At 41.8% G+C, this 23402-nt stretch overlaps 2 protein-coding genes across 29 annotated transcripts in view; one reads left to right on the top strand and one right to left on the bottom strand.

The window, feature by feature from the left end:
* Positions 1 to 10898, bottom strand: part of CEP170 (centrosomal protein 170) — a 142452-nt gene extending 131554 nt beyond the window's left edge. For 2 of the 3 annotated variants that reach the window (XM_084828220.1, XM_084828219.1), the window contains exon 1: positions 10613 to 10892. The gene's annotated coding sequence lies outside the window, so the exon portion shown is untranslated. Of the gene's footprint in view, positions 1 to 10612 lie in introns of all 3 variants that reach the window. The other variant, XM_084828218.1, reaches the window with a different exon arrangement.
* A 13-nt stretch (positions 10899 to 10911) lies between these two features.
* The window catches only part of SDCCAG8 (SHH signaling and ciliogenesis regulator SDCCAG8), a 175608-nt gene continuing 163117 nt past the window's right edge, over positions 10912 to 23402 (top strand). For all 26 annotated transcript variants that reach the window (XR_014786806.1, XR_014786807.1, XR_014786805.1 and 23 more), the window contains exons 1-5: positions 10912 to 11745; positions 17475 to 17633; positions 17716 to 17801; positions 19670 to 19777; positions 21080 to 21205. Coding sequence is in view for 23 of the 26 variants with exons in the window: in XM_084828224.1 (XP_084684350.1) it covers positions 11340 to 11745; positions 17475 to 17633; positions 17716 to 17801; positions 19670 to 19777; positions 21080 to 21205 (885 nt within the window). In the remaining 3 variants the exon portion in view is untranslated. The remainder of the gene's footprint in view (positions 11746 to 17474; positions 17634 to 17715; positions 17802 to 19669; positions 19778 to 21079; positions 21206 to 23402) is intronic.

Here is a 23402-nt window from a genome sequence, read left to right on the forward strand (position 1 = left end):
TCAGACGGGGTCCTAGTGTGGAGTGTTTCCACAGACAACTAAAGACATAGGGTTGTTGTTGTGAGGATAAAATGGAGTGGGGAGGATTATGTATACCATCTTGGGTTCCTTAAAGAGGAAAAAAAGGTGGAATATAAATGTAATAAACAAACAAATAAATAAATATTTCTATTCCGTGACATTTCCTGACCACTAGCATTGCTAGCTACCCTTGGATATTTTAATGAGATTATTAAATTATTACTGTTTTATTGTTTTTATTATTATTTCCCTGAGTGACTGTGCTGCCCCAGTTTGTTTGTTAATTATGGTGTTGTATTGGGGTTTTTATCAATGTTTTGGCAATTATTATGTATTTTAAAGTATTTCACAATGTATTCTAATGTACTTAAATCTTCTAGTAAACCACTTAGATAAATGTTTTATTTTAAAAAAAAATACGGTAAGCAGTATATACATCTTGTGTCCTTGTTTGGAGATGCCTTTCACTACCGTTAAGAAAGGAGGTTTGCTATTCTACTAGCTTTGCAGATCGAACCCCGGCTCAGATGTTGTCATGTCGTGTGAACCCAGCGAGTGTGGGTTATGTGAGGGTTAGACAAGCCTCGCATAACCCATGGTATGTTATAGGGCTATACGAGGGTTGTTTAACCCAGGTTTGCATATGAATATGCACAATGGCAGCTGGCCACACACACACACGCCATATGCACCACAGCCTCACTGTTGGTCAAATAACCCACAGTGGGGCTGTTGTGTCATGCCAACCAGCCTATTATCTCCCTCCTTTACTGCTCAGGTCAAAAAGGTCAAGATTCCGTCTTTAATTCTCTTTATCCACTTATATGATACTGCATCTAAAGGTAATCAGATTAATGGGTACAGGTTCTGCCATGCATTGGCACAATAAGCTTTCCTCCAATTGTCTAATAAAGGTTTTAACTTAATATCTAATTGAGTAGAATAGATTGTTTAATTTTATAAAATAAAAGGAATACAATCTAATGCAAGGTTATTCAGACCTTTCTTTCTTTTGCAGAAAATGAATGCAGGCATTTATATTTCTTAGTAATATAGGAACAGGCTTTTGGATTCTTTTTAAAATGTTGGGGTTCTTTTTTTTCCATTTCCCTTCTTCTCATGTAATATGCACTGGCTGCAAACTACATGTCATTGATTTTGATCCTGAGAGGTAATCTACATGGTTTCATGTATTTTCATGTGCTTCCTTTTATGGCAGACTGGATAACCTTCAGGTATATTCCAGTTCTAAGGGCATACCTTGATTAAAACTGAATTTGGGCTACTCTGCATAAAACCTTTATTTTATACTCTGTGAAGGAATGGGATGGTGTGGCTGGAGCTCTGAACAGAAGCACTCCACCCTGCAACCATTTTGTTGCAGGGCCCTACTTGTTAGAAAAATTGTTTAAAAGTGAAACTTTGAATATTATAAAAAGGAGACTGGAAGTGGGAGAGACATGAGTTGGATAATTAAACTTATTATTTACAGAAAATGTGTTACCCTCACACTTAATCTTTCCTTAACCACACTTGACAACGAAAAGTTGTACTTGAAACAGATGCAGGCACAGAGGGTGGGAATTTTACACTGCAGTTTTCAAACCACATGATGCACCTGCAGGAATTTAATGCAATTTAGGGAGCAATCTGATGGCACTAGACAGCGGCTAGATGGCCATAGGATATACTGTTTTCTGGGAACCAACCTCCCTCTCACTTCTGCGCTGCCTCTGAGGCAGCGCGGAACAGCCCCATCCTCCATGCTCGTAAGAGGCGCACAGAGCAGATGTAAAGGGGCGTGGCTGGGGGAGTTCTGGGGCAGGGAGAGTGTAACTGCCTGTTCAACACATCCAATGTGTCGTACAGGAAGCCTCTTCCCCGCTCAGCCCTCCTGTGGCTAAACAGTCGCAATTGGCTGTCTAGCTGAAAATACAGGGCAGGAGAAGCGCAGAGGGAACAATCCCCTCCATGCTTCTTCTGCCCTGCTTTGGATAGGTGGTCGCCTCTGAGTTCGGAAGCAGCCGCCTATCTGGATAGGATTGTGCCCTTAGTAGCTCATCTCTTTTTAAACAAAGGCACACTGATTATATATTAAGCATGTGAACATATTTCTTAAAGATTATGAATACAGAACTGAATATCTTTATTCTTGATTTCCTGCAATGTGTAAGACAAAAAAGGAGTAAAGACAAATGCTGGGACAAGATAGTGGTTGGTTTTTTTAAAAAAAGGACAGAAACAGGAGCTTAGAACAATCTTTCACATGTTTAGGCACCAACATGCCCAAGATCCTTGTCATCTTACTCAGAAATGGGCATGTGTCTAATCCTAACATTGTGCTTTGCAATTCTGGTACTCAACTTTAGCTAGAGATTACAGAAACACTCTCTGGGCTAAGGCCCAGATGTCAACTTTGGGGTCAGCGAGCACAGAAACCCCCTTAATTCTTTACATGTTTCCTTAATGGTTAGCAAGGGCCCATCTTTATTTATTAAATTTATATTCCCACTTTCCACTAAAAATGGTGGTCAAGGCAGCTAGCAATAATAAAATAGAGATTAAAATATTTACTACAAATCAACTGAAGAATCCCTGAAGCCATGCTTACCTGAAATGTGGAAGCTTACAAGAACAGTGTTACAATCTGAACTTGCCCAGAGAAACAGAACTTACTGTTCTTCCTCATCCTCATTATTAATCCACATAAAGATCCTCAGAATAAGGCAAAGTCCAAATCACACAAACACCAAATCAGCAATGAAAACTGTATCTCTTCTTTAAAAAAAAAAAAAATCAAAGACCCTGCTGTTCTCCTTCCCAACATCCTGGAATTTTGTTAAACCAATGGCTATTATCAGAATCCTATATCCCAGTGTACAATTAAAAGCAATTTTGACCATGAAATGGTAGTGCTAAACTGATCTCTCTTTCCTGGAGTCCCTCAAAAACCAAGAGAGAGAAACACCAAAAAAACAAGGTTTTAAAAGAGTAAGACTGGGTCCCACCATGGAGGCTGGTTGCATTTTGGAAAGGCTGGACCCAACTTATATAAGTAGTGTTCACAAAGCAGACCTCTTAAGAAAGCGTTGCAACTTTTATTTTTCCATCTCAACAAGGTTTGAAACTTTGGCAGAAAAGTTACTGATTTATGAATTTGATACAATTTATCAGATGGTGTAATACCTATGCTTTATGTTTCCCTTTTTTGTTTAAAGTATTGCCATAAGTATACTTACGTTTTGCCTTTTATTGTTGATAAAATAATTTTTTTGAAGAGTTAAACATATTGGGTTGGATCCACATTGGGCAACGTGCAACAGTTGGAAGCAGACTGCCATGAGGAGGGGGAGACGAGAATATACCCAAATCTGGATCTAACCTATTATTGTGAATTTGTATGCATGCTCATATGGTTTATCATCTATCACATGCTTTGTATTATCATTAAAGCATGAGTCTAAAGCATTAAATTGTAACATGCTAATTTATAAAGCAAGTAGCATTCTAACTATCTTTAAAAAAATACTGAAAATAGCAAATGCAGCACTAGTACCTACTTCCCTATTTCATCTATATCCACTCTTTAAATGGCCAGATATAATCATTTTGCAAGATGTCACAATAGTTATTTTCTAGCATCTAACCAAAATCATGTTACACTGCTCCCTGAATAGCACTCAAGGATAATATATTTACAAAAAATATCTGCAAGTGCCTTAAGTTTTCTCACAAACCTCCAGATAAGCAGTTTTCTGATTAGTACTAGAAATTCCAACAATATTTGCTTTACATGTGCACACAAGTAATCATTCTTCCTATTGAGAGAAAGGTTCTTCCACTGAAATAATATTTTGATATCTTAACTAAGGCTGGGCTGATTGCACTGCAATACCATTATGTCATGAAACAGTTTACTGGAAACAATGGATGACGCTACATCAAAAAGATGCAATGTTAAACCCAGAATGAATACGCCATTAATGTCAAACACTGTTATAGGAGATGAATGTAACTGAAAGCATGTTGGAAGCAAATGTTGCCATCATGTTCGGATGCAGACTGACCCACTAACCACACTAGTGTCTTTGTAACTTCTGTTTATTTACAAACATAAAAGCATAGCAAATTTGAAGTAACTGATCTCCTAATATTTGGATTCCCAAAGAGCAAGTGTTGCGCGCTGGCATGAATGTGTGTGAGTGTGCGCATGCACACGTACACGCATGCACACACATACAGAACCAGTTCACATGCTAAGCCAGAATTACTGAGAATTCTGGCTTATACCAAACAAGAAAGCCTACTGGTGCACGCTGCTCCATCTCTCCTAACCCTCCTTCTGTGGTTTTGTTTAGTGTTACATCCAAACTGGGATCCATGGCTTGTTGTTCTAACAAGCCAGATTCATAAGCCAAAAACAGGAGGAGCCAAGTGGGAGTGATCAAGCAGCATGCACCAGCACACTGGCTCATTAATAAGCCAGAATTCTCAGCAATTCTGGCTTACCATGATGCACAAACCAGCACATAGAGTTTTAGCAAATTCCAGTTCCAAACACTTTCTCTGCCCAAATTCAAGTTTCAAAGAATGGCTCAAACTATATGGAAGTTCTTCCTAATATTTGACTATAATTATCACAATTCTGCTCACCATGGCATGTATGCCTTTAACTTCTGGGGTGTCTGGAGAGATGAATCCCAGCTTTGCAGTTAGGGAGGGGCACAGATCTTCACTTCAGTTGCAGTGCCCAAGTGCAGGGAAATATGAAGAAAATCCTTAACCCTTCTCTACCTCCAAGCTGGAAAGTAAGTCTGGAGCTTGTCATGTGGACACTGTGCTGCCAAGATGCTCAGAGCATTTCAGCATCCCAGCATCAGAACAATTCTGCTCTCCACAGCTCCAACTTAAGCTTTAGGAGAAGGCAGGAGTTATTACTGCAACTCAATTGTGCCAAGCACGATGGCAGGGATGACCCCTACTTCTTCTCCAGCTCCAAGTTTGGAAGTGGGGATTGTCCCTGACCTTGCACAGAGATGCAGAGTGGGGCCACAGACAAGAGGAGGATCAGGGTTCTACATACTACACATTTTGGCTTCGCTACCAAGGCTAGCCAAACCCATGTTCAATTCAGACATCATGCCAGCCAGGGCATTTGCACAAACTATACTAGAAAACCAAACCATGATTTGAGCTTCCAAACCATGAGGTTAAGAGCTGCTTGTCTGCTTTTGTTTTCCATCTGCTCAGCACTCCCATTTCCAGCACTCCCATTTCCTATTTCCCAGTTCAGCAGCCTTTGAAGACAGAGCAATGGCCATTACCTATGGCTTGTCATTAAGTGTGATTTGATGTGATGTCTGAATTGAGCCCAAGAATAATTTTGTACTAGAATAAACTGCCTAGGGCAATTAATCTTGAAAGTTTCAGGAGGAAAATCCCTCTTTTCTAAGAATGCTTTATTCATGCAGGGTTAGATTAAGTTATCTGTTTTATTTCTTCCAGTTCTACTATTCTGGTAGCCTCTTTAAGTCTGGTTGAAGTACCACCAACATTTATAAAGAACTAATATAGCACAGTGATTGAAAGCATCAGCTATGAGCTGGGAAATCCCAGTTGAAATTTCAGCTCAACCATGAATTAACTTCATAGTGCTGAACACAAGAGCAGTCCTGCTGGATCAGACCAAAGGTTCATCCAGTCTAGCATCATGTTTCCCACCGTGGCCAACCAGATGCTTCAGGTAATCTACAAGCAGGATATAAAGTAACAGCCATTCCCCTGCTCTTGCGCCCCCAGCAACTGTTATTTAGTGGTATACTGCCTCTGAATATGGAAATCCTAAGAACATGGAGTGCTTAAGACTCTCTCAGCCTCCCCAAACCCACAGCCCATAATATGGTGATAATACTGACATACCTTACAGGGCTGGTGTAAGCAGGGTGGATAAAACAATACTACATATTTATTTAAAATATTTTATACTGATGTGTAAAACATATCCAGGCAGTCTACAGCATTAAGGCATAATCTAATTATACAAAACCAAAGATACAATATAACGAAGACACATTAAAAACATAACCAATGGCCATTAAAAATGGGGGGGGGGATCAAAATGATGGGCATCACAAATAATCAAACACCAAGGTGAATAAAAAAGTCTTCAACATGTGCCCACAGAAAATACCCTCTTCCCCAGGATGTGGCACAACCAGGAGGGGCTCTAATAATTATCCCAGCAGCCAGGCATGTCTATACAGGGGAAAGCATTCTCTCTCATTTAAAATAGACTTCTTAAAACTTCAGCTTATTCTAAACACCTATTCAAAATAACCTGGTATAAAATGAAATCTAAATTTTATACACATACATGTTAAATGGTATATATGATCTCAGGACTGAATCATTACCATCTATCCCCCCCCCCCCCCAAAGTGGCTGCTTCTCTGTTTGAGAACACCATGGGGAAACCATCTTACTTCTGAGGTTAAGATTATAAATGATATAATAATTCATGTATTTTATTTATTACTGTAGCCTTTTTACAGGATCCAGGGACTAGCAAATCATCAGAGAGATGAGCACCCAAGAGATACCATCCAGGATCTAGCTAGGATAATTGACCAATCTTGTTTGTCTTGTACTCCCAAATTCAACAATGTTTTGAGTTCTCACCTTAATATTAATGACTTTAAAACCAAACAGCACTGATACTTACTTTCCATCTAATGGAGAAATACTATTTTCTACTACCATCCATTGTTTCTGGCAAGTTCTGGACACTTGCTACAACCCTATCCTATGAAAGCTTATTCAGGAATACAACTTTGTTCAAGGGACTTCCACTCCCGGTAAATGTGCAAACACTACAGCCTTAGCCTTCAAAGCAACTGAACATGCTTGGAGTTTTTTCTTCTTTGAATCCTTTTGTGTGCACAGAAAGCAAAACAAATCCATCTCTTGCCTTTAAGCAGACATAATTCTGCAGTACAAAACGTATATGGGCTACACTGCCAGGAGGTTATGGATTATACTTCTAGATTATACAAGGGCTCTATTTAGTAGCAAGTCAACATCTTTTTTTTTCTTTAGGAACCAGGTAGTATGCATGCTTATTCAAGAAAGATTTTAATTTTAAAATGAGAAATTTGGTCATGGGTCATTTAAATTGCCTTGATTTAAAACCAGTCCACCCCTATTGTAAGGATCACTGCAATAGTCTACCTCTCTCTCACTACTTCCATTCTTGTGGACCTCTCCTTCAACCCCGCCTCCCTGTTTCCATTGACCCACTGCACTCTCAGGCCCTTGACTCCTTTGGCTCTTCTGGATGCAATGACCCTTCCAAGATCCGAACAGCTCAGAGAATGCCAAATAGACATTCTATCTGCCTCACTCCTCTGTGACATTAGGACAGGTTAGACATTCACTGCTACAGGGTTTATCACTAACATCACAAAAACCCATAATATACAACAGGAATTAGTCCTAAGCATTTGTTTACTCAAAGATAAATTTGTTTTTGTTACTCAATATATTACTTAATATATTCAAATACTTTCCCTTGATTTTTGCCAGTCATAAACTATTTATAATAGTGTCTCAAACATTTTAACAATTTGCTAATAAAATGCTACCCACCACAAACTTACATTAAGGGTGCAATCCTATGCATGTTTAGACAGACAAAAAGTCCGACAACTCCCAGCATTCTACAACCAGCATGGCTGGCTGGGGCATGCTAGGAGTTGTAGGCTTTTTTTTCTGTCTAAACATACATAGGATTGCCCCTTAAGAATAGCTTATAGGAATACACATTCCAGAATCCTTATCACTTTAATAGTTTTATTAGGCCAACTCAAAGATCCAAAAATATGGTGCAAGCTTTCAAGTTCTCCAGAACTCTTCACTAGGCAAGATAGTAAACAAGGCAAAATAGGGGAGGGGGAAGGTAAAATGTTCAAGCTATAGAGTCTGCATTTGGTTACAGTTTTAAAATGGAAACTGGGAGGAGGCTGCAGACTTTCAAATTAGGCTATCAAATTAGGTACAGTGATAGTTTCAAGTTTCACCTGGGAGCCTCCTTCTAAAACAAGAGGCATTATGAACTATGCCTTTTAATGTTCTATGAAAATGCAGTATTATAAAATAAAGGGGTACTTGCAAGGAAGCATCTACTTCTGTGTCAAAATCTATGATGCAAATTATTCAACTATGGTTGAATTTTGTTGCTGACCTGCAACAGCATAGAAATCAGTCTGACCAGAGTATCCAAATCAGTAAAAGTTATGTTTAGCAGGTGTATCACACTTTCACTCTGCTATTGCTACATGCCAAAACTAAAGTGTAGTAGCTGTTAGAATATAGCTAGCACATTCAAGGCGCAATCCTATGCACATTTAGACAGAAAAAAGTTCTACAGCATGGCTGGTTGGGGGATACTGGGAGCCATAGGATTTTTTCCCATCTAAACATGTATAGGATTGCACCTTTAATGAGATTACACCTTTTCATCCATTTGGACTATTATGTTTTAAATGCCTTGATAGAGTAAGCCCGGTTCCTCCTCTCAAATAATCTTATTGGTGCACAATCCTATGCATGTTTAGACTGAAACAATGCCCGTTTTTCTGTCTAAAAATGCATGATGAGGAATGCTGGGAGTTAGAGGGCATTTTTCTGTCCAAACATGCATAGGATTGCACCCTTAATGAATTCTTCATTCTTAATCCTAATAGTTGTACCAACCTTAATAGTTGTACCAATGTGAAACACTAAATAGCCACCATCCTAGTTTAGGAAGTCAAGTACATTGCTTCAAATAAATACTTTTATGAAGAATACACTTTGCTCTTACCAAATGAGAAAATTTGATTCAAAGGATTCATTATATGGGGGCATATTGCCTGAGTACTCATGTCTTATTTTTTATTTTTAACTGAATGGCAAATAGTATTTTGCTTTGGTTGTACACAGTGTTGTTGGCAGTATAATTAAAATTAGCTTAAAAGCTAAAAGTAGCTCACTTCCGCAGCTTTCTTATTCAGAATGTAGCACTTACACACAAGTACCATCTTCTGAACAGTCATGGCCCATTTTTAATGTATTTAGCAATTTCCTGATCAAATGCACAAGCAATACCTTGTGCATTTTGTTGCTTGACACACAAGCAACATCTTGCCTGATGGCAGAGACTGGATTAACTGAATTATAAATATATCCAAACACAGTTTTAAGCAGAAACCCTCCTCTTCCCTTCCCCCATCTCTAGCATCCGGTTCCAAGCAATGAGTGGATGAGATCACAAAAGAAAGCTCATCTGTAGAGCTGTCATATGGCTCACAGTCGAGTCAGCTTCCTCTTTCACAAAATCCTACATATTTCAAAAACCACTCTTAAGATTTATTGTCTTTGTAAGCAATATATTTCACTTCCGAGAAGGCTGCTTGCTATACACATTGCATGTGCACAAAATGAATGATTTGCTAGGGTGCCTTCTACAGGCATTACTTTCCTGATATATGTGGTTTTTGAGAAGCCATATGCATTTCCCTATGGGTGCTTTTTATACACAGAAGACTATAATGAAAATGAATACACAGATGTTATCAGAGCAGACATCAGCAGAAGAAAAAAAATAACAGGACTCAGTATTGTCCTTCCCATTGGGATCTCTTTCAAATGTATAAAACTACGTGTAATTTTAGACTGGGGTTACTTAAGCTGTAGGCAGGCTGGAAGACAGAAGCTTCGCATTATTTTTTTTTAAACAAACCTCGCACACGCCCTTCAATTTGTTGGAAGATTCATTTTTTTTTAATGAAAGCCCATAAAACTAATCGGAAGCAAATGGATAAGGCAGACTCCACACACTTGCAAAAAAAGAAAGAAAGCGGGAATCCAGAATAAAACGCACAAAGCAACGGATCTGACCCCCACGCCCCTTTAGACGTGTTTTCCAGAGGGATGGGTGGATACTAGCGGGGGCTGAAGCCAGGAGCGTGAACTCAGCAAACGAAAGCCTCCACCCCACTGGAGAGAGAGCCCGGGGGAAGGTTTGTTATCTTGGAAAAGGGGAGGGGGAAAGAGGAAACGGAGGTTTTAGTAGCTCCATCTGTATCCAATCTGGGCCATCCCCCCTCATATTCATGCAGCAGCAGCAGCCGCCTCTACTGAATCCCAGAGGGACAGCGCTCAGCGGGCAGGAATAGCAGAAAGCCCGACCAAAGCGAAACGCGGCGGCGGCAGAAGCGCTGGAGAAAAATAAAAGGGTGCCAGGAAATAATGATAATGCTACAATAATAATAATAATCATCATCATACAATAATAATAATAATAATAATAATAATAATAATAATAATACAGCAATAGCCTCAGCTAAACCCTGGTACTGGAGCAGCTGCAAGACCCCCGCGCAGGGGTCGAGGCTACTCTGGGGACAAGAAAGGGCAGCGGTGGCGCAAAGGGAGACGGAGAAGGAAGCGGCGGGGGAGAAAGACACACAATGCGCCGCATTTCATGCTCCCTCCTCCACAGGGGAACGAGACGCCACCCCGCACGGGCAGAGGGTCCCGCGGCATCACTCACCCCGCTCGGGAAACCCGAGGCGCCGGCGGCTCAGCGGCCCACCATCTTCTCCTCCCCGGCGAGGGCGCGCGGAGGGCGGGCCGCGGGCAGGGCGCTCACGGACCCCCCGCCTCTCTGCGTCGCCCTGGCGGGAGTAACCGCTCCAACGTTATTCCCAGCATACAGCGGCTAACGGCGCGGAACAGGGAGAAGCTACTACGCAGGCGCCGCCCAAGCGCACCCACAGCGAGGAGGGGAGGGACAATGAAAAGAACGGATTTGCGATGCCCCAGAACGAGTCTACTGCGCAAGCGTGCGGCTGGTCGAGCCGACTCGTGCTGCGCAGGCGTCATATTTCAGAGACAAAAGACAAGTGCTCCTTTTGGAAATACAGCGTTCGGTGGATTTCTTAAGGAGGACGGTGACGGGGGGATGTCGCTGCTGTTTTTCCTGTAAGATTGCGAAACAGGCTCTGTCCCTTTCAACTCCGCAGTGGCTGTGAGCGAACAGTAAAAACGCGCCCAGCTTCAAATACTGTGTCCAAAGAGGATAAATTCGTCTATGGTGGTACCCGCGGCAGCACCGACAGACCTATGTTCTTGTGGGGGGGGAAAACAACTACAAATCCCAGGCAGCAGTGCGGCAAAGGCTCAATAGGCGCACGTCAGCGTAATGGCGCGTTGCATGCCGGGTGGCATAGGCCTCCGACGTTCGGAAATGCGCGAGCCGAGCCGCCGCGGAGACGTAGATGCCGCTGCTGCAGTGGCAGCTCCGCCTCCTCCCCTCCGCGGGACCCAGGAAAAGACCGTTTCTTGGTTGTCTAGCAACAAGCTTCCTCGAGGGAAGCGTCGGAAGCTTCTTGTGCCCGCCCTGGGGACCGCAGCCTCTTCCCCTTAAGCGTTGCTATCGTGCCTGGAGGCAGCCGGGACCGGGTTGGACTGCAGCGACCGAGAGCCGCCGGAGAGAGCTGCGCCTCGCACGCCGCGTCCCAATGCAGGGGCACCCAGAGCCTGTGGGGGCGGCGGAAAGAGCTGCGGCGTGCAGTCCGAGACCCGCCTGGGGCGGGTCGTCAGATTCATTTCGCCCGCGGAGGGAGGCCGGAGGAGAGTCGGGCGTGGGAGACTCTCTGGAGCGGTATCACCGAGGCTTGCGTGGTGAGAGGGAGGGAGAGCACAACAGGCGCGCGGGGGGGGGGGGGGCAGGTAGGTTCTGCTCGCTGCCGTGGAGCCTGGGTCAGTAGCTCTCCTTTGCCCGCCACCTGCCCCTCAGCCTTGCTCAGCACCGACGCTGTTGCGCGGTGTTTAAAAACCACAGCTCGAGATCTTTATTGGGCCTGTTTCTGTAGAGTGGCGCTGGGCGGCTAACGCGGTTTTCCTCTTAGTGCAGAACGGTTCATCAAGTTCAATAGAAAACTAAAGACCACAGTGGCCAGCTGGGATGTGCTTGACCTCCCAGTCAGTGTTTCTGCCTTGGGTTCATTCGCGTATTTTGTTGAATAAAGCAGGAATTCTGAGCGGAACTAACACCTCTTCTCACCTCATAGACCCCATGCCCTCGTTTGCCAGCCTCCGCTCCTGACTTAGATGTGAGAAGGCTCTATATAAAATAGGCTCTATTTTCTGATGTTCCCACAGTCCAAGAGACCAAAATATCCTCCTCTTGGGGGAAAGTGCTTGAGCAGGTGGTCACTGTGCAGCTCCAGCCATTCTTGCATGAACCTGATTTTCCGGATCTATTTTAGCCTGGTTCCAGGCCTGGTATTTGACACAGAAAGTGGATTGGGCATCATCATAGATGAACTATTCCAGGAGAAGGACAGGGGAGTGTGACCTGCTAATTCTCCTGGCCATTTTTGATACCATTGACCATGGTATCCTTTTAGATATTGTAACAGAAAATTTTCCAATGCAGCTTAGGTTCGTTTGCATAGGAAAAATTTCAGTTTGTATCAGAAAATGTTCTGATGCCCTACAACAGGGGTGGGCAACTTGTGCCCCACAGATGTTTTGGCCTACAACTCCCATCATCTTTCACCATTAGCTATGCTGGCTAGGGCTGATGGAAGATGTACACCAAAACATCTGGCAGGCCACAAGTTGCCCATCCGTGCCCTAGGGAGATCTAATTTGGCGTGTTTACTTTACTTGTATTTAGTAAACAGCTAAAAAAATGTTCCCCATGTTAACTGAAAACTGTTGACATACTAATTTTAGCAACTCAGAGAAATGCACACTAAGGTTGTTGGGGCACCTTCAATGTCATGGTCACTATTTATTAGTTCCATTTCACTCTGAGACATGTATTTCAATGACACATACATATTCTCTCAAACATTTGCTAAGATTAATCACCTGGAAAACATTAATTACAACATCAAACTGCCAAGCTTTCCTAATGTATTTGCAATTGGCAAACATCATTTTTACTAATGGACTTAAGAAATGGAAAATTTACCTTGGAAAAAAGAAGGCACTGAAAAATTTTCTGGAACATTTTCCATTTTGGAAAATGGTCTGTCACACAGCACTTCTTAACATCAAAGGTAAAAAAAGGCACCCCCATGTTAATTTTTTGTTCCAGTACACCACAACTATTTGACCCAAAATATTTGAGGGGGGAAATAAAAGGACACTTAATGTTATTAAATGTTATATCATGTCAAATGTTTTATTGGAATATGACGTTGGGAAGCATCCAACACTCCTGGTCTCCTTAGGCCGTTGACATACCGCTAACATAAGCAACCTGTAGCACAACACCAATAGCGTATGTTGGTGCAACAGGTTTCCTGGGGAAACCTATCACACCAGGATATCCTATTGCCTTTACACAAGCACATCGTAGGCAGGGAGAGGGGGTGTGGCCATCTGGGCAACCATCCTCAGCGGTCCTCCGTTGGCCCCAGCCGAAGGAAATGAGGTGGGTGGCTACCAGGAAGAGGGCTTTTTCTGCTGTGGCACGCCGGCTGTGGAATGAGTTTCCTAGAGAGGTTCGCCTGGCACCTGCGCTGTATTTCTTCTGGCGCCAAATGAAGACTTTTTTATTCTCCCAGGCATTTTAACTTCCTAGTCTTTTAGCTTTGATGTTTTAAATCTGCATTTTAAATCTCTGTATTGCTGCTAGGTTTTATTCTGGTTGTATTGTTGTATTGTGGTTTTAATGCTTTTAGATTTTATCCTGTGCTTTTTGGTTTTAATTTTTGTGAACCACCCAGACAGCTTTGGCTGTTGGGCAGTATAGAAATCAAATAAATAAATACAGTTAGGGCCAGAAATATTGGAGCAAGGATAACTGTTTTGGCAGTTGGCCTCTGTGCACCACCACATTGAAGTTGAAAGGAAACACACCCAGATGGGAGCAAAGCCAGGACTTTCAGCTGTAATTCAAGGGGTTTGACAAACACACACACCCATTGTTGGTGGCTCATAAGTAATGGAACAAATGGCTGACAAGCAGCTGCATGGCCAGGTGTGGCCTGTTTCCTGGATACCCCATGACCAATCAAGCAGATAAAAGGCCTGGAGGGGGTTCTGAGTGTTACATTTGCATTTGGTAGCTGTTCCCTGGAACCCCCAACATGAGGTCCAAAGAGGTGTCCATGCGAGTGACGGAGGCCATCATTAGATTGAGGAAACAAAATAAACCCATCAGAGAGAGAGAGAGCAAAAACAGTGGGCGCGGCCAACACAGCAGTTTGGAACATTCTGAAAAAGAAGGAATGAACTGGCAAGCTCAGCAACAGCAAAAGGCCTGGCAGACCACGGAAGACAACTAAAGTGGATGACCGCAGAATGCTGCTCATGGTGAAGAGGAACCCTTTCACAACATCTAGCCGGGTCAAGAACACTCTTGCGGAGGTAGGCATGTTATTGTCAACATCTACAGTCAAGAGATGGCTTTATGAATGTAAATACAGGTGCAAACCACTGGTAACGCTTAAGAACAGACAGGCCAGATTAGCCTTTGCCAGCAAACACCTAAAAAAGCCTGCCCAGTTCTGGAATAAGATTCTTTGGACTGATGAAACCAAGATGAACTTGTACCAGAATCATGGGAAGAGAAAAGTATGGAGAAGGAAAGGAACAGCTCATGATCCAAAGCATGCCACATCATCTGTCAAACATGGTGGAGGCAGTGTTATGGCATGGGCATGTATGGCTGCCAGTGGAACTAGGTCACTGGTGTTTATTGATGACCTGACTGCTGATCAAAGCAGCAGGATGAATTCTGAAGTGTATAGGGCTATACTTTCTGCTCAGATTCAGCCGAATGCTGCCAAACTGATAGGACGCCGCTTCATATTGCAAATGGATAATGACCCAAAACATACAGCAAAAGCTACCCAAGAGTTTCTCCAGGCAAAGAAGTGGGCTGTTCTTCAATGGCCAAGTCAGTCACCTGATCTCAACCCAATAGAGCATGCTTTTCACTTACTGAAGACAAGACTGAAGGCAGAAAGAGCCACAAACAAGCAGCAGCTGAAGGCAGCTGCAGTAAAGGCCTGGCAAAGCAACTCAAGGGAGGAAACTCAGCATTTGGTCATGCCTGTGGGTTCCAGACTTCACGCAGTCATTGACTGCAAAGGATTTTCATCCAGGTATTAAAGGCGATCCTAAAGTTTGAAATGATGTTCGTTTGTTCCATTGCTTATGAGCCACCAAAGATGGCTGTGTGTGTATGCCTCTGGCTGTACTTCCTGAATGGTTAGTGCCCCACTTTTGTCAACCCCCTTGAATTACAGCTGAAAGTCCTGACTTCGCTTCCATCTGGGTGTGTTTCCTTTCAGCTTCCATGTGGGGTGTAGAGAGGTCAACTGCCAAAACAGTTATCCTTGCTCCAGTATTTCTGGTGCTGACTGTAAATAAATAGTGCTACATCAATGGCCTAAGCGAAGTGGCAGCATTGGATTCTGCCCAGTAGCATGTACTTCCCTTACACTGTTTAAATTTAAGAGAGAAAAAGTTACTGAAAACTGTTGACATGCTAATTTTAGTAACCCGAAGTATGGTCCATAATATGCTGACAACCACTCATCTGCTTCAACAGAATTCAGCTCTCTTCCACTAAGGTTGTTGAAGCAGCTTTAGTTTCGCTGTCACTATTATTTCCATCTCACTGAGACATGTATGTATTGCAGTGACATATATGTATTCTTTCACATACTTGCTCAGGACAATCACCTGGAAAAAAACACTAATTACAACTTTGAAACTGCCAAACTTGCCTAATATTGTATTTTACAGTTGGCATAGATTCATTTTTACTAATGAACTTATGAAATGGAACATTTTCTACAGACAGTTTCCCACCCAACATCACTGTATAAGTCCCTTAGGGCGGAAAAGGTTGTACATTCCTAATTTAAAAGTTTAGGTTTGCACTTTGGGGTTACTGATCGATCCATCATTGCTGTTAGAGACTGAACTGGCATCTGTGGCACACAGTGTCTTTTCATTAGCTAAAGTTGGTGCACCAGCTGCAACCCCTTTTGGGTATAGAGAGCTTGGCCACAGTGATCCATGCTGGTAACCTCTTGAAAGGACTACTGCCTTGCATTGTATGTAAAGCAGCCTTCGAAGAGTTCTATGAACTGTGAGTTAGTACAAAACATGGCTGCTAGGTTACTAACTGGAAACATAATTTACATACAATTACCCTCTGGCAGCTCAGGAAAAAGGGACCAGATTGCCCACTTAGCAAGGTGATCCTCAGGGTTTGAAGTGTTGAACTGACACTTGCCCCCTACCCCACTACTATTGCACACCTCTCCAAGTCTCCAACAAGTTGTTTTAAGAGTGGTCTTTCCAGGCCCTTGTCATGGTTCCCATTGGCAGCAACAGGGGAGCTGGAAAAAGGGGGTGGACCCTTAGGATCAGTCCTAAAACCACTTGCTAGAGACTTGAGGAACTATGCAATGGAAAGGGGGACCCCCTAGGTGAGTTCCACACTTCAGAACTTGAGAATAACTTTCCCCCTGACCTGTCAACGACTATCAAACTAGCCTATATGCAGTCCTCTCTTGTCAATTACCTTGTATGTTTCCTAGTACACTTCCTTCCCTTTAAGGGATGAAACACACAAGGCAATAGACAAGGCAAGGCTATATATAGTTTGACAGCCTTAGGTGCACACTTTCGCAACTGTGAAAACCCGGGAAATAATAAAAAACAATAAAGACATTTGCACAAATTCCTGGGGCTGAAAAATAATAATAAAAAGGTTTGGCTCTCTTTGTGCAAATGTTGGGGCCTGTAAAAATGGGCTTGGCGAACAAGTGACAGCCCCTCATAAATGCCATTTAGGCATTGATTGAGGGGCTGTCACTGAGGCACAAGTGAGATAGCTCGGGAAGAGCAGCAGGGACTTTTGCTGCTCTTGCCAAGTGGCTCGCTTCCTGCAACCCACGATAGGTTGGCTGTCATGAGTTTGGATGACACACCAACCCATCATGGCTTAAAACCCCCCAAGAACAAGCCATTGGTTGTCAGGGTAGCTTGTTGCCCACAAACAAGCCACCCTGTAGGAAGCAGTCTGGGTTCAAATGACTGGACAACCCGCTGTGGCTTGTTATCGTCGATGGGTTGTCGTGTCATGTGAACTCAGTCAATGTAAATAGCATCCCCCTGGAAAAAGTAAAGTGCAGGGGAGAGAGCTGTCATCTCTCTGTATTGTTTAGGAACATAGGTTGTCTTGCACTCTGTGTTGGGCCTTCAGAAGTAGGGAGTACAAGCAAAAGATTATCTGTATTAACTAGTTTCCCTTTCTGCAGATCCATAGGTACTGTAGGTGAGTCTTGATGGTAAATCTCACATTCTGTATTTGCTCATTCAGATGAGAAGGAAGCTCTATTCATGGTAAATTTAAAAAGTGTTATTGTTCGCAGACCGTGCAACTAAAAGCCTTGATCAACTGAAGCATGCCTTGGATGAAGATCATCTGGCAATGGGGGAAAGTACAGCTACATTTGAGCAGTTATTTCCTAATGCAAGCCATGAAGAGAGTGAGGATAGAGCTTGGCAGGAGCTGCAGTACAGCCATGCAGGTTTGAAGCTTTCAGTTTTTGGATTTGTTTCAATCTGAATGATAGTACTAGTTAAGATATATCTCCTACCATTTTCTTACAGTTAATCAACTTAAAGCTTTATTACGTCAACAAGAAGAAAAAGAGAGTGAAACATCCCCTTCAGGGAGGAGGAGAATGTCACCCGCAGTAAGCATGATTCTCTTTCTTCTTTTTAAGTGAACAAATAATTACATGCCTGTTGGCAAAGTATCTATTTAAGCAACGTTTATGCTGTCACACTTGGTGAATCATGTAGACATTTAACAAGTTATTAATAGGCTAGTGTGGAAACTTAAATGTATTTATTAAAGATGTAAACTCTTATTTTAAGCTGTCTAGCTTTAGTTCAGCACCATAAATCTGCCCAAATGTATGCAACATGGACATAACCAGCAGTAGGAGAGGGATGGAGGGCAGGAGATCTGAACTTATCCTGGTTGTGTTAGTAGAGCACAGACTAGCATATTATGGTGTTTTTAGATGCTCATAACATAGGAGATGTGGTTTTGAATTTCTCAAAAGAGCTTTTGCATGCAGTAAAAGATCTGACAACTTATTCTAGGAAGTGACATATAGAATTTTACATATATAATATTTTTCTCTGAATCATCTCTTATAAAGATTGTAAACCACTTTGCATATTAAACGTGCTATATACATAGAGGAAAGGACTTGCTACAGAGGGAAAACCTTGTTTGATGCTGGAGAAAAGATTTTAAACCCTAAGGTATGCTAGCTCTAGTGCTTCAGGGAAACATATTTAATATTAATAATGTATGCTTGAAATGGTAGAATATTGATGAGAAGTTAACAAGATAGCCTTTCAGTGGAGATGAGAAAGGAGAAATACTTGGCTCCAGTGATATCAAGAGCAGGGCTGATCTGAATGTCCAGCTTGCCCCTAAATTTCTCTGCATTGGGGGCGGGGGGATTAGGTGGGGAGGAGATTGGGGAACAAAACCTTCCTGAAGAACCCAAGAGGGGTTAGGTTGGCTCCCTCTGTATTATGCTTTAGGTGGGTGGTGAAAACTGTCCTGTCCATTGATGTTTTTTATGATGTAGAAGTTTTTACTTACAGTAGCTTTTATTGTAGCTTTATTGTACAATGGGTGCCCCGTGGGCAGAGGGTGCAGTTCATAAATCTGTTAAATAAATAAAATGAACTGGTAGGCCTTACATAGGTGCCTAGAAGCCAGAAGGGAAGGACACAAATATGCCTTTTGGGGAAGGTCATCTAAAAAAAGTCAGAGCAGCCACCAAGAATACCCTGCCTCTTACTGATGGCGATTGTTAACTTCCCGATTGGGATGGGTGCAGAGCAGGGTCATGCTGGTTGGGAATGATGGGAGTTGTAGTCCAACACATCTAGAGGGTGCCAGGTTGGGGAAGGCTGCTCTAAGAAGTTGGTCCCAACATGTCAGCGGAATGCCCAGACTTTGAATGTCCCAGAGCCTCAAGCCACCCAACAAAAATCACTTCCATCTTATCTGATTTACTTCAGCCTATTAACCTTATCCTTCAGTCTTATCCAGTAGGCTTAATCCTGAGGGAATGAAGTATACATGTACAGGAAGCGCGCAAGTATACATATCAGAACAATGAGGTCTAACTAAAATGAGAAAGGCAACACAGTGGCAGTGGTGCTGACATACTATCTGTCTAAAGAGCTTATCTTAAGAAGAAAATATGAATGAACCTGTAAATGACGTTAATGAATGCAGTAGAAAATCTGGCTTTGATTCCATAGTCTTCCTTTCAATAGAAAGTCGATGTCATACGCAAGTAGGACATGTAATGTAAGTTTAACATATTTTTTCTAATATGGACATTGTTGGAGAGAGTTTTATCTAAGGGTGCAATCCTACGCATGTTTAGTCAGAGAAAAGGCCTGCAACTCCCAGCATTCCCCAGCATTCCCCAGCCATGCTGGGAGTTGTAGGCCTTTTCTTTGTCTAAACATGCATAGGATTGTGCCCTAAGTTTTTTACTGTAACTGATTGATTTATTTTCTCCAGAGAACATCTGCGGATCAGAATTTGCCTGCCCTTTGTGATCTTGTTCCCATCATTAATGATCAGTCGCAGTATATTAATCACTTAGAGGCTGAAGTCAAGTTTTGCAAGGTATTGTACATCATACTTAAGATAATTATGACCTGATATTTAAAGTGGATTATTTGTAGAGTGTCATTAAAGACCTAAGTCCACAATTATGCATATTCAGAACAGAAGCAATCTCTATAGTTCCCCAAAATACAACATGGCAATTGATCTCTGTTGATTAGACATAGACCTGAACCAAAAAAAGCATTTTTCTTTCGTCAACTATATTTGAAATACAAAGTAACCATTTATTTTCTTTTTGCATCAAATTTAAATCTAATTATTGACAAAGGGTAGTGTCACCCATCCCAACTTTATAGACAAAAATATAGGTGAAATCCATTGGCTTCTTGGAGGTTATCTTTATGGCTCTTCAAAATAATCAATTATATTTAGTCTGTTTTCCATAATCTGATGAAATATTTGGCAAATATTGCTGCATATGTCCCTAGCTTGTATATAAAATAAAATCATGCCATATTTTGTGAAAATCGGATATTTTGACTTTAGCTAATTTCAGTTGGTACGTCAATTTTTCTGCCATGGCTAATTGCCACAGCTTCATGTACCAAGATTTTAAAGGTTTTGCAGTTTTCCCTCTTTTAGCTAAGTAACTGTTTGTGATGACACACTGAAAACATAAAGACTGTGAGCTCCCATCCTGCTGTGTTCATGATGGCAGTTAATTGTACATTTCTGTTCTTCAGACTCTTCAGCTCACAGACCCTGCAACTTATTTACATACCCAACTGCATGCCGTTTCCCCACCCCCACCCTGCCTTTCAGGGACACCTATACATGGCTACGTACATGGTCCCCATCAAACATACATCTTCAGTTTTGTCTCTCTCTACGTTCACATTTATTACCTACAAAGTCACTGATTTATTGACGCAATTTGTACATATAAGACTTCTCCCTTCTTTTTCTCTCTGAAATAGACATGCCTCTACTTCAGAGTACATTAGTGACTTAAAGGATATCAAACTTTGTGCAATGATTCAATGCTCCAATTCAGTGCTCATAATACAGAAAAGCTCTGCACAGTTGGCTGAGTGCTGCCAGAGTGACTTCAGATAATAGAAATCTGGGACTTTGCACAAGTATCAAATTTCTCCTTATGGAACAAAAGAAATCTATTTCTGGGCTGCTTTTTTCTAATTGAAGATGTATTATGCAGTAGTCTGGTGGTTGACTATGGTCCTTTTATAGAAGGACCATCTTCCAAGGGCACTTCGTACAACAATTTCTTATCCATGTTGAAATTGGCAACAACAATCTCATTGTTACATTTTTCATGATAATACATTCTTAACTTTCTAGGAGGAAATGTCTGAACTGAAAGCTCGTATACATGTGGTTGTGCTTGAAAATGAGAAGCTCCATGATGATCTGAAAATGCTAACAGTGGAGCATACTCTGAGAGAGCAAACTCTGCTGGATGTCTCAGTAAGTTTCCTGGAATTGAAAAACATCAACTCAAATTTATTATTTGACCCAGTTCACACATCGCCAACAACATATGGTTAAGAAACTGCGGTGGAAGCGAGTTTGTGTGGAGTTTGAACCCACCTCGGTTGTTTGTCCCCCAACAACCCATAGTTCTGGGTTCAGAGATCATGTAAACAACCCAGAGATGAGCAACCCAGATGGGTTGTTCCCCCAACAAGCTAGCATTCCAGGTTCAGACATCATGTAAACAACCCAGGGATGGGGTGTCCCTGGGTTGTTTATCGCAGCGGAAGAAGGAGGATGCATGGGAAGCAGCACACACGCTTGCTCTCACTGCATTTCAAACAAACTACAGTTTGTTAACCTTGTGTCGTTGGCGACATGTGGATTAGGTCTTTTTCTTGAAATGGCACTTCACTAACAAATCAGTCTTCAGGGAACCGAAAATGCTTAAACATATGCTGCTTCCTAATATGTGATGTTATATAATATGCACACAGCTTATTTTGCCACATGTGCACATGGTGAAATAGACATGTATTGCTGATGTTATGGTGTGCGTATAACATTTGTATGGCAGACTCCAGCTAGTGTCCTTCCACTGATGTAAGATGTTTTCGGTTAGCCACCCCACACCGAAAGATGTTCCAGAGTGTCCCCCAACCCTCTGGAACAGATTGGGGGGTGGTGAACAGATGGTTGCAGGGAGGAGAGGGAATAGCTGAAAAATATACACTCAGTGTTCAGCTGACAGAAGCTTTCTGCCGGCGGACAGTCACTATTTGGTTTTTGCCCACAGTTTTTCTAAACAGAAAGGCATCTGTCTAGGGATATTTTGTAGTGTGAAATAATTCTAACCATGTCTTATTTTTGCAGAGCTGAATATACTGAATATAGAAATAATTTATTCTCACCATAGGTGAAAAAATGCACAGTTTGGTTAGTCATCTTGAGTTGTGTCCAGCTATGTTTTTTTCTGGTTTAAATGCATTAGCACATAATGGGTTTCATCCAAATTCTATCAGCAGAATGTTACTTGTGCAACATGGCTTTCCCAGCCCATCCTCCCCATTATAACTCCCTACACCCCCTGAAAGTCCTGTCCTGCAAATCATGGGACCCTTAGGAAGGGCCTGGTATATGATAAGGGCATGGGGTTGCAGTGGAAGGAGGCAGCTTGTACAATTGCTTGCATAATTGCATGGGATAGTTCATAACTATGAATATAAACTTTAACAATGCCAAAACTGGATCAAAACCAGTTACCCTTAACCATTTGTTCTAAAGACATTGTTTCATGAGCCAATCGTCATGTGTGCTCACCAGTCTGAACCAAACTTTTACCAACATCTTATATCCTAGCCATAATTGGAATCAAACCCACTTCTGTTCTCGGTGTACAAGGAGGAACACAGGTTGGGAGTTTCAGTAAAGAAACAATACCACTGTTTAGAACGTGCTTGAATATGATAATCTTGCAAATTCCCCAGATTTCTGCCCCATAAATCATCCAGTCTACTGTCTTTACCCCCAAAGCTTTTTTTTATCATTGGTGGTACCAAATTCTCTTGTTCTCTTTGTTGAAAATTTAAAATTGCTTGTGATGACCTCATAGCATTTAATTTTGCAGCCTCTACAGGAGATTTCCAGGTAAGTGTTCATAAAATAAAATCCCCAAACAGCTGAAACTCTTAATTTGTTCTATGATATGTCCATCCAATTTCCATACATATCTCAGTGGATTTTTCTTTTTTTTTGCAAAACCATTATTTTTCTCTTTTGGAAATAGATAATTTCTGTATCTTACAAATGTCTCTAAATCTTTTTGAAAACCTCATTCCAGTCAGAGCTGTTGACATAATAGCTATATCATATACATACCATAAAGCTACAATTTCCTTTTCACCAATTGCTGGGGGAAAATAAGATGGAGAAAGTAAATCCCTTCCATTGTTTATATAAAAATGGAAAAGAAAGGGGCCAGAAGGCACCCCAGTTTCACTCCCCTATTAGTTTTAATTTCATCAGTCGTCACTTCCAGTTCTTACTCTCAGGTATGTTTGGATACAATCTCTTAATAATGTTCTTCATATTTACTCTTTATGTGGAAAAGGGATGTCATGTATTGTGTTTTATGTGTATACATATAAATAAAACGAACAGAAACTGAAAAAACTATTTTTTTTTCTTTGTT

The sequence above is a fragment of the Heloderma suspectum genome, chromosome 1 (genome assembly GCF_057233095.1).
Source record: "Heloderma suspectum isolate Gila_16-S chromosome 1, 16-S_ref, whole genome shotgun sequence".
NCBI classification, from domain to species: domain Eukaryota; kingdom Metazoa; phylum Chordata; class Lepidosauria; order Squamata; family Helodermatidae; genus Heloderma; species Heloderma suspectum.